The following is an 11,882-nucleotide window of genomic DNA, read 5'->3' as shown; positions in this document are numbered from 1 at the left end:
AATATCCCCTGGTAACACCAAATGCCTTATAGCAGAGCTACAGTTTATTCTCTCTTTGAAGAAATTCCTCTCCTGATAGAATGAATCTTAGAGTAGAATATTACAACATTGATTTCTTGCACTATGTGTCATTTCTTCCTTATTTCCTTAATTGCTGGTTCCCTCCACATTGAAGACAGCAGATCAATTGGGTTAATACTAGAGATTCCTGGGAGCCAGAGTACCATTGATTTGTCAGCAGGAGCAGAATCTTACCTTCCCCAAGTTTTTGGTTCCCTCTTCAACATTCACAGCAGCACTGTTGACATGGTCTGCAATGCTGTCAATCTTCTCCTGCTGAGACTAGATGCAAAGGAATTATGAGTGAGCGGTCCTGCTGGGGAGCAGCAGGGAGCCAACACACACTATTTTAATTCCTGTAATCAGGGCCCTGGGTACTGCAGCCTTGCCATCTTAATAGTGGTTCATTAATAGCATCTGATAAGCCATGTCAAAAGGCCAAATTAACTTTCATAAAAAAAGGGGGGGGGTCTTAATTATTCGGTAATAAAAGGGTGGCAACTTTACAGCAAAAAGCATCTCACGCTAAAATTCACTCAAACATACAAACATATTATTCTCCAAATGAATCTACTTTCCAGAAAAAAAAAAAATCCAAATAAGCATTTACATGTCATGTTGGTTTTGATGGGAAAAAAAAAACAAAATCAAACCCCAAAACACCTCCCTAACTTACCTTCTTTGAGGATTCAGTTTAAATCAGGCACATTTACCTTAGGAGTAAAATGCCCTTGGTCCAATAAATACAAATTGTTATGTTTCAGGAACAAGACTACAATACGGTTTGATCTATTATGAGATCTTTCCATTTGTAATACGCAGTAGGGAACAGTGAATGAAATCATTGTTCTGTGCTTTACACCTGTATATCTTAATACATTTTAAAATCATGACAGTTTAAAATGTTTCAGATCAAATATATTAATAAAGCATTCTACATAAAATGGCAACACCTGTGCTGGCACAACAGCAACTGTGACTCATGGAATCTCTGGGTAGAAGGAATGTTGGGGTCATCAGGTCGATCTCCTCTCTGATGTGCAAAGCCCTACTATAACATTCTGACAAGTGGTTACTGAACCTCTGCTCAGATACCTCCAGTGACACGAACTCATTACTTGCTGTAGGAACACATTCCCATTTTTAATTCAACTTTATTTAGATAGAATTTACATATAACAAGTACTGCTTTTAATGGTACAGTATGATGAAATTTAGCAAATGTATAAACCAACTATCACAAATGTATAAACAACAAATGTATAAGCTAACATATAATCAACTATCGCAGTTTACAGACTATTTTGGTTTTTTTTTTTAATGTGCAGAAAAAAGAGAATCTCTCTTTGATCCTAGATAGATGCCACCTACAATGAGGGTGAAATAATTCAACTTTAATCCTGAAGTGTTTGATTGCCCTTATATAATTGGCCTATTCATTTATATTGAGGCAGACACATATAACACTTTTCTAATTCCAACCATTATTTCATTTGAAAACATGAAGCCCAAACCACACAGCTATTTTTTTCCCATGTTTGTTTCCTCTTAGCATTACTGATATTCCTTCTCTTCTTATACACAAAATATGTCTATCTTCGCCATTGTGGTATCCCTTCATTCCAATATTCTCCATCACTATCTTGACATCTCTAACACGATCCCTAAGAAAGTCCCTTATCAGTTTTCCTTTGAATGTCTCTGTCAGAGACAAGTTTAACAATGGTTCTCAGTCTTCCACCTGGAGGCTTCTTAAAACACAGATTGCTGGGCCTAATCCCCGGAGTTTCTGATCCAGTAGGCCTGAGATGAAGCCTGAGCTAGTAAGCTCCCAGGTGATGCTGATGCTGCCAGTCCACAATTCTCACACTTTAAGAACCACTATTATATGTGCTCAGATCAAGGGCACCACCTTTAGTCAGATAATCTGTGTTCAAATCTCAGCAAATGCCACTATGTGCTCTTAGACAAATTACTCAAGCTCTCTAGGTGTCAGTATTCTCATTTATCAAGTAAGAATAATGATACTTATACCTTCATAGAGTTGAAGTGGGGATAAAATGTGTTTGCAAAGTGTGAGGGGGGAAAAATAGAAAAACTTATCCTGATTTCCCCAAGGAAGTGTTAACTCTCATCTTTCTATCAAAAAATATATTTAACTTTCTTTTGATGCTTGAAAATTCTAGGACACTAAAACTTCAGGTATCTTTTAGCATTCATTCATTCAATTTTTATTTTCCTCAACAGCGAAACTTATTTAAGTCAGCTTTCTTTTTCTGACCCATAGAAGAAAAAGTTCCAGCACTAATAATATACAACTTGTCTAGATTTCTGACACCCTATCATTGTTTCTATTTAGGACACCCCCAGCACTTTCACTCTTGCCTGAAACAGTCTATGCTAGCAGATAAATCACAGGCTTAAAACTCTATCATCAGCCATCATACGTTGTTGAGTTGAAAGGCAGAGGAAAAATAGTCAATGTGTCTCCCTTCCTTCAGCCCCAAAATAATTCCAGCAAGAGGGAGGAGCCTGCCAGGATTATTGCCATTTCTATACCCCAAGTGTAATCGTAAAGCCTCAGGGAAATACTTTTTAATGTTCCTTCCTTTAAAAAGGGTTGGATATTGTATTTCTATGACTTTTTAAAAATTAAAGCAAAATTTTAAAATAATTTAAATATTTTTTCATAAAAATCATTTGGAATAACTGAAGAAGCAACCACAAGCCAAAAACCAATCCTGAGATCACTAATTATTTGAACTACAAAGTTCCCCATCATTGCAATCACCAGCATTTGATGAGGCCCATCCCACCCTGGGGAGTAGCCCACATCTGTAAGTATTTATTCATGCCATCAGAAAACATGCTAAAATATGGGGCTGGGGTGTGAGAAGAAGGCAGAGGGCAGACAGCCCCTATCCTGGGATCAATAGCCACCCCTCGATTGTGCACATCTGCCTTTCTCTTGTCCATATTTTGCTTGGTTTGCAACTTCAAACTTTGCCCATATCTTCAAATTCTGCTTCTTGAGTAAGGAGGACTCACTGACCCCCACAAAGGTTACAGTTAGGCAGCAAACTGTTGTCACAGAGTTGTCAATCACCATCAGCAGAATGCCAAACCAGACTCCATACAGAGCTGAATTGGGTCACTACCTGTCCACTATGTCCTTGGCTCTTTTTGTGGGACCAAAAGACAAATATACAACCCTGTCCCAGCCTGTGAAATCAAGCTCTAAACATTAATGCAGGAGGCTCCTCACCTCTATCTATCAATCTCCCCTGAGGTTTTGCTTCTGATTTGTTCATGTTTATTTTCATCTGCTTAGGCCTCCCACATTTGACAATCTTCAAATTCCATGCCTGCCATTTTATAGTTTGGCACCCCATATATGTTCTCAGTATTCCTTTAACAATGAACTAAACCATATTTAAGTGTTTAGCTCATTACACTGCAGTGTTTCTCAAGCTAGAGTAATATATAGACCCCCATTTACAGAAAAAGAAAATTCTCAAATGACTCTATGAATATGTCTACGGATTTCATTTTAAAGAACATTGAATTAAGTCCCCCTATTGGCCTGAACATAACAAATCTTGATGAACAGCTATAGGAGTACCTAAGTTTCTGTATAAACTGTGATTTATTATACTTGTCAAGCAGAATGCAATTTGGGAATATAAATTCAAAACCAATGAATTATTTTGTTCTTGAATGCCTGTTGGGGACACTTGTAGGCCTAGCATCCTCTATGTCAAGCAATAGTAATACATTCAAAAATTAACCCCCAAATCCATTTATATCATTAACAATGGTCTTCCTTAGAGAGTTCTGATAGTAGTTGTAAAGTTTAAGGTTCTTGGAAAGCTATGAGTTTATTTAAGAGGGTAATACCAAAACTCCAGGTACCTCCATTTATTCCTCTCTAAATTCCAGCCAGCCTTCAAGGCCAAGTTCTAATCTTAGATCTTGACCAATCCTGTTCACATTGAGCTATTCTGGTTCTAAACTCCTATGATATATTCTATATACTCCTTAATCATATGCAATCATATACACAAAAAGGCCCAGAAACAAACTTATAAATACTATGATATATAGGCAAAATATTGGCCTCAAGTAAGCAATAAGCAGAGTAGATAAGTAGGATGTTGCTATCAGAGGATTCAGCAGTTGGAAAGGGACTGAAGGAATTCCAGTACTAAAATGCCTAAGGATAATAGTGGTGGAAAAAGTAGAATTTTTGCAAGGAGCCAAACAAAGAATGAAAATAAAGGAAGGACAAAAGTGGGAATGCAGTTGGGGTCAGTGGAAGGGAAGAGAATGGGAAGTACTTAATAATACACATTACCTCATTTAGTCCTCCCATCAGTGTTATAAAGCTCATTGTTGTCACATAGGTAATAAATGAAGGAATCTGATCTAATCCATTGCAACCAGTTTTTATGTTTCCAGAGTGAAACTGGATTACAAAAACGACAGGGAATAAGGCAAAAGGCACAAGTCAAAACAGACTAGCAGCAAGGGTGAGTTGTTACTTAACTACTGGCCCAGGGTTCTTTAAATTCTCCTTGACTAGAAATAGGGCTAGTTACAAAGTTATAGGAAGAGAAGAGGGCACTTGAATCTGATCTAATCCATTGCAACCAGTTTTTATGTTTCCAGAGTAAAACTGGATTACAAAAACGACAGGGAATAAGGCAAAAGGCACAAGTCAAAACAGACTAGCAGCAAGGGTGAGTTGTTACTGAACTACTGGCCCAGGGTTCTTTAAATTCTCCTTGACTAGAAATAGGGCTAGTTACAAAGTTACAGGAAGAGAAGAGGGCACTTGAACAACAAAGGCTGAAGAAAAATAGAGCAGGGTACCTAGTAGATATTAATTTATTAACAATTATTGTACTATACCTTGATCTGTCAATGGCTTTGTAAGTTCTTTTTATAGTGGTAAAATAAATATAACATAAATTTACCATTTTAACCATTTTGAAGTGTACAATTTAGTGGCAATAAGTAACTTCACAATATTGTGCAACCACTACTACTATCTTGTAAGTTTTTTTAAATGCTTTTTTCTATTCCTCATTGAGCTTAGCACAGTGCTATGCACATAGAAAGTGTTCCTTTATTACATGGTTAATTTGTCTAGATGCTATCATGTCCATGTGATGATAATGAGAGGATGTGGTCACTCTGGTAATGTTCTCAGGTCATTCTGTGCCTAAATAGAGCTTCTGTGAATCCTTGGCCATGTGGTCATGAGAACTTAGTCACCCTGGGAATAATAATCAGGGTTTCTCCTTTGAGCTTTTGCTTATTAGCATTCTGTCTCATGTACTTATACAGATTATTACAAACAGGACATTTGTATAGAGCTGTGGCTACAGCCAGAGTTTTCCCATACAAATCTCCCTTAGATTAGAGGTTATGAGCTGCTTACATAATGTAATCTAACATGTAACTATCATATGGTCACAAACCTTTAATATTTCTTTTATGTGCCTATCCCAGTAGAAAAGAAATATGTTTGTATTGAGTAAGAACTTTGTACATGTGTAGTTTGTTTTTTAAAATCAGCTTTACTGAGGTATAATTTACATACATTAAAACACATCTTATGTGTACAGATCAATGACTTTTGGCAAGTGTATATATTTGTGTAACCATACATGTATAGGTTTTACAAACTGCACTGGATTCAGAGATTATTAGTTTACAATAGTTGAATAAATGTTCATTCTGAAACAACAGATATTTTGGGATTCTTGTTCTATTATTTTCTTCTGTTTGTGAGTATATTAATAGTGTACAGATATCTAATCCAGAAACTTCAAATATTTTGCTTCTTCTAACTTAGAGGCATCCAGAAGCAATTCAAACAATTTACTGCATTCTATTTTAGGTAACACATTTCAAGAAAATATCCAGAATATGGAACATAAGCAGAGTAAGAAGCCAGTATTGAGGAGCCTAGAAATTATATTGTAGAAGGAATGCAAAAGAAGCAAGGGTTCTGAAGAGAAGAAAATATGGTGGGGTGGGATAGAGTGAGGAAAGATGATGGTTTCAAAACCTTGAAAGACTTTCATATGGAAAGAAGGCAAAATTTGTTCAGTATGTAGCTTTAGAGGCCAAAAATGCCAAAAAGAAGTTATTATAGGGCAGACACTTTTAACTCTAACCCTTGTAAGAGTTAGACCCTCCAAATGTAATGGTTTAAGTATCAATATCCTTGTGCTGTAATTGTTCCAAAAGAGGCTAAAAGACCATTTATTTTAGAAATTGGGGCAAGAGTAGAGGGACTAGATTAGTTGGCCTCTTGAGTCCTTTCTCATTCCAATTCTGATTGTGTGATCTAGGAACTTCTCATTTAAAATTAGATCTCAGGGAAACCATAACTCAAAGATAACCCCAAAATCATGGTTTGATCAGAAACAAAGAACTAAACCTAGACAGAACTGCAAGCAGAAACAGGTATGCCTGTGTGGACACACATACATAAAGATACATACACACGTATTCATACATCCTACCTTCCCATAACTCCGAGAAAGACAAAAAGAACAATTTAGAAAAATGATGGAAAAATCTATCTTTCCCACCAAATTGACTTTGTGCTTCCTAATCTATGTTAACAGTATCACTGACACCCAATTATGCAGAATAAACACAATGTTCCTTATCTTTGTCTCCATTTTCCGCTAAGTCCCCCAGAAATATCTCTCAGCTGTCCTTTACCTTTACACTGGTATTGCCATTGCTCCAGGTGAACTCTTGCAATTGATTCCTAACCAGTCTTCCTTTCCATGACCTCCTCCTCTCTTAGGCCATTATTCGCAAAGCCAACAGTGATCTTTCTGAAGCACAGACTGAATTGCATGACTCTAACCTGCTCAAGAATCAGTATTAGGCTTTCTAATGACCACAAGGTAAAGTTCAAATTCTTTGGCATTGCATTCAAAGCCATCACAATCTGGCCCTCACCCTCCTTGCTTGCCCATGGTACCTTATGCTTTGGTTATACTGCAGTATGTGTCAATCTGGAACAGGCCATACACTTCTCTACTCCATGTCTTTGTTCAGCTTCTCAAATATACTCCATAACTTCCCCCTGTGGATATTTACTCATTTTTCAAGGCTCATACAAATACTGTCTACCTGTGTGAAGCTATCCTTAATGCTTCTACCTTATGACTCCTGCCTTCCTCCTTTGGAATTAAATGCTTTTCCTTGGAGCTGATAATACCTCTCTTCATTCTTGCTTTTGCATTTAGCCATCATGCTTGAAAGCTCAGTTTCTGGGGTCCAGGCCTATCTCCACTCACTGTAGAATGCTCAAAGGCGGCAGGGCGCGGTGGCTCATGCCTGTAATCCCAGAACTTTAGGAGGCTGAGGCGGATGGATCATGAGGTCAGGAGTTTGAGACCAGCCTGACCAACATGGTGAAACCCCGTCTTCACTAAAAATACAAAAACTAGCTGGGCATGGTGGCATGTGCCTGTAATCCCAGCTACTCAGGAGGCTGAGGCAGGCAAATCCCTTGAATCTGGGAGGTGGAGGTTGCAGTGAGCCAAGACTGTGCCACTGCATTCCAGCCTGGGTGACAGAGTGAGACTCTGTCTCAAAAAAAAAAAAAAAACAAAAAACAAGAATCCTCAAAGGCAGAGAATGGGCTTCATTTATTTCTATATCCAACCTGACCACACTCTCAATGTTAAGCATCTAACACAGTGCTTGTATATAACAAATGCTTAATAAAAGTTTCTCGAATTAATCTGGAATTTGAGAACAGTTAAACTTCTATCTATGGCTTAATACCAGTCTTAAAAATTATAAGTTCTATTAAAATTCTAATTAAAAGCCTAGTGATTATAAAAGCTTTGCATTCTAATAATCCAACAATTCTGCATCCAAAACAGTTATATACTTACATTCACTAGGAGAGAGAAGTCAGTGACCAGTTGGCTAAGTTCAATTAAGTCCTTTAAAAGAAAGGGAGAGGAAGTTACTTTTACGCCTCACAACTACCAAAAAGAAAATATTTTTTAACATACCGCTTCTAAGGTTTCCCACGATTCTGCAGCATTTTGATCTTGAGGAATTTCAGGTAAGGCATATATCTGAGTCAAACTCTGAGAACTAGCTTCAGCTTCAGTAGTATGAAATGCTCCTGGATGAACATAATAACCCCATGTTTAGAGTTTATTTGCTTTGTTAGAAAAGAGATAGCACAAATTGATTTCATAAAACAAATGCCATGTTAAATGGTGTCTAATTAAATTTAGGCTAAAAGGAAATTGATTATTCTACAAAAATAGAATTGTTTGGCTGGGTGCAGTGGCTCACACCTATAATCTCAGCACTTTGGGAGGCTGAGGCGGGAGGACTGCCTGGGCCCAGGAGTTCAAGACCCGTCTGGGCAACAGAGTGAGACCTCGTCTCTACAAAGAAATTAAAAAGTTAGCCAGGTGTAGTGGCACACACCTGTAGTCCCAGCTACTTGGGAGGCTGAGGTGGGGGGATCACTTCAGCCTGGGAGGTCAAGGTTGCAGTGAGCAGTGATCATGCCACTGCACTCCAGCCTAGGTGACAGAGCAAGATCCTGTCTCAAAAAAAAAAAAAAAAAGATTTATCCATAGGGTAGCTTGTTCCCCAGATTAGTTAACACATTTTTTTTTCTTATTTATTTATTTTTTTTAATTGACACACAGTCTTGCTATGTTGCCAGGCTGGTCTTGAACTCCTGGCCTCAACTGATCCTCCTGTCTCAGCTTCCCAAAATGCTAGAATTACAGGCGTAAGCCATGACACCAAGCTTACACACATATTTTTCTTAATCTACACAGTCATCTAAAAAATGGCTACAAATACCATCTATCCAATCTGAATAACTAGAGCTAGATGTGGAAGCACCACCAAAGGAAAACTATTCTACTTGGCCAATGTTCCAAGGAGATGTACCTATATAAATAGGTTTAATATTTTTCATCCTTAAACTTCTATTTGGCTATTTCAATGTAAATACCAGATACAGAAGGTGTTGAAAGCAGGGAAGTAATATGTTTTTATTAATGATAATCAGTCACTATTGGTAATAATAAGATTGTCACCAAACATTACCATATGTGTCTTTTTTGTCACTACTCTTCACCTCAGAGTCAATCTTCTGGCCCATGCCTTCATTGCTTCTACTTCTTTTGAGTTTTAAAAAGTCGTCAACCCACTAGGACTTTCCCCATTAAACACTGCTACGATGATGAATTAATTCATACTTTAAAATCTACCAAGTCTTTATTTCCTCATATTGGTTTTACCAATCATTCATTCATTGAGTTGACATTTATGAAATGCCTACTACCTGCTGATCAGTGTGCTGAGGTGCTGCAGACACAATGGCAAACCATAAAAACAGTTCAGAGGAGGCAACATAGTGTAGTGGTTAGGAACCTGGGCCTAGTCAGAAAGACTTGGGTTAGAATTCTGATTTGGCTATTTATTAACTGTTTGCCTTGGGTATTTCATCTCTTTGGCTGGTTTTTCTCATTTGTAAAATAAGGTGATATTTACTTTGCACAGTACCTGGGTTACATATAAAGTACAAGTGCTCAATAAATTAGTTACTGCTGCTGCTATTATTAATAAATCTTACTATAAAATGCATGATATAGACATATTAATAGTCAAGTTCAGTCAGTATAGTCTAATAAGAACTGTAATACTGGTAAGTATAGAGTGCTACATGGGCACAGATGAGAGGTATTTAACCTAGACTTGTGGAGGGGAGAGTGGTCAGAGAAGGCTCTGAAGCTGAAGCCTGAGGATGAATAGAAATTACTATATAGGTGAACTGGTGCAGGGGTGGAAGGAGAAGCAAAGAGTATTCAGGTCAGAGAGAACAGTATGTGCATACGCTTAGGGACTGAAAAATGTTCAGTATAGCTGACTGTGATGAGGAGAAAAGCAAAGTCTAAGGCTGGAAATCTACTTTGAGATTATTCATGGCATTTGTAAACTATGTTAAACAGTTTTGCTTTTCACAAAAGATCAATATGTTACTATTAAAAATAGTTGGAGACTACTGGGAAGGTGCCATAATCAGATTTTAGATTTACAGAGAAAACTATAGCCACCGTGTAAGAAACACATTAAGGATGGAGTTGGAAGGTGACAAAATTAGAGAGTAAAAAAACCACCTGAGCTCAGGAGTTCGAGACCAGCTGGGCAATACGGCGAAACCCCATCTCTACTAAAACACAAAAAATTAGCCGGCATGGTGGCGTGCACCTGTAATCCCAGCTACTCAGGAGGCTAAGGCAGGTGAATTACTAGAACCTGGGAGGCAGAGGTTGCAGTGAGCCAAGATCACGCCACTGACTCCAGCATGGGCAACAGAGTGAGACTCTGTCTCAAAAAAACAAAAACAAAAACAAAAAAACAGTCTGAAGGCTTTCCAATATATCCAGTGTAACATGATGGTGATCTGCTCTAGGATAGTTACAGTAGAAATGGAAACAAAAGATCTGAAGTTCTACTATCTCCCCTTCACTTCAAGCTCAAAACACCTACCACTTACATTTTCTGAGCACCCACTGAGTATTGTGTTAGGGTGCCAGGGATAAAAAGTAACTAACACAGAGTACATTCTCTCAAGGAATTTGTATTTTAGAAGAGCCAGACATACAAAAATTGGAAATCATCATTCTCAGTAAACTATCGCAAGGACAAAAAACCAAACACCGCATCTTCTCACTCATAGACGGGAATTGAACAATGAGAACACATGGACACCGGAAGGGGAACATCACACTCTGGGGACTGTTGTGGGGTGGGGGGAGGGGGGAGGGATAGCATTAGGAGACATACTTAATGCTAAATGGCGAGTTAATGGATGCAGCACACCAGCATGGCACATGTATACATATGTAACTAACCTGCACACTGTGCACATGTACCCTAAAATTTAAAGTATAGTAATAAAAAATAAATAAATAAATAAATAAAACAATGCAAATTTAAAAAAAAGAAATTATAAAACAATAGGAGACTGCATTGGTATCTATCTAGAATCAGACATATATACATAAGTATTTTATGAGAGTTCCGAGCTGTGGGTGGCATCTGATCCAGTTTGATACGGTATGCAACTCATGGGAAGCCTTTCTAGAAAACTTGAGGTTACTAGGCAAAGAAGAGAGGAATACACATTCCAGGTAGAAAAACCAAAGGCCCTCAAGGAATAAACAATATAGCTATGTAAATCAGCAGTTTGATGGTACCAAAGCAAGAAGTAAAAGACAAGTTACAAGTATAAGCTTACAGATGGTCAGGAGGGGCCTTGCAGACCAGTTAAAGACTTTGGACTTTAACTGGCACACCAAAGAGAGCTGTTGAAGGGTTATAAGCAGAGAAATGCCATGATGACATGTGGCACCTGATCTACTCCTAAAAGTAAGCAATTATAACTCTAAGTTCATATTCTCTCAATGCCCCTTTCAGCCAAACCTATAACTGAAATAGTATTTTATAAAACTGCATTACTATTTTACCTTTAAAGCCTATGAATGCTTTACCTCTCTAGCAAAAATGTTTCAATTGTTTAGGAAGGGCATAGTCAATGGACTAAAAAGTAATTTGTAGATTTATCAGGACTGAGAATGTTTTTAATCTTATCTGAATATATTTATTTAACTTAAAGGAAGAGCAAAGGCAGGAGATACAGAGTAAGTTTTACATTAAAACAGTATGGCAAATAGCCAATATTTTAAAAGCTCTAAATGATTTTTACAAATGCTTAAAATAGTTACTCTATGCTTTACATT

General features: G+C 37.6%; 1 protein-coding gene across 1 annotated transcript in view; it reads right to left on the bottom strand.

Moving 5' to 3' along the window:
- Window positions 1-11,882, bottom strand: part of STX17 (syntaxin 17) — a 73,558-nt gene that overhangs the window by 4,321 nt on the left and 57,355 nt on the right. The window contains exons 5-7 of the mRNA XM_054502123.2: window positions 8,118-8,233; window positions 7,995-8,045; window positions 256-342 (exon numbers count right to left, since the gene is read on the bottom strand). Coding sequence (XP_054358098.1) covers window positions 256-342; window positions 7,995-8,045; window positions 8,118-8,233 — 254 coding nt within the window. The remainder of the gene's footprint in view (window positions 1-255; window positions 343-7,994; window positions 8,046-8,117; window positions 8,234-11,882) is intronic.

Source organism: Pongo pygmaeus, chromosome 13 (assembly GCF_028885625.2).
Source record: "Pongo pygmaeus isolate AG05252 chromosome 13, NHGRI_mPonPyg2-v2.0_pri, whole genome shotgun sequence".
Taxonomy (NCBI): domain Eukaryota; kingdom Metazoa; phylum Chordata; class Mammalia; order Primates; family Hominidae; genus Pongo; species Pongo pygmaeus.
The sequence above is the reverse complement of the archived record's forward strand: the minus strand, read 5'-3'. Positions and strand labels throughout refer to the sequence as shown.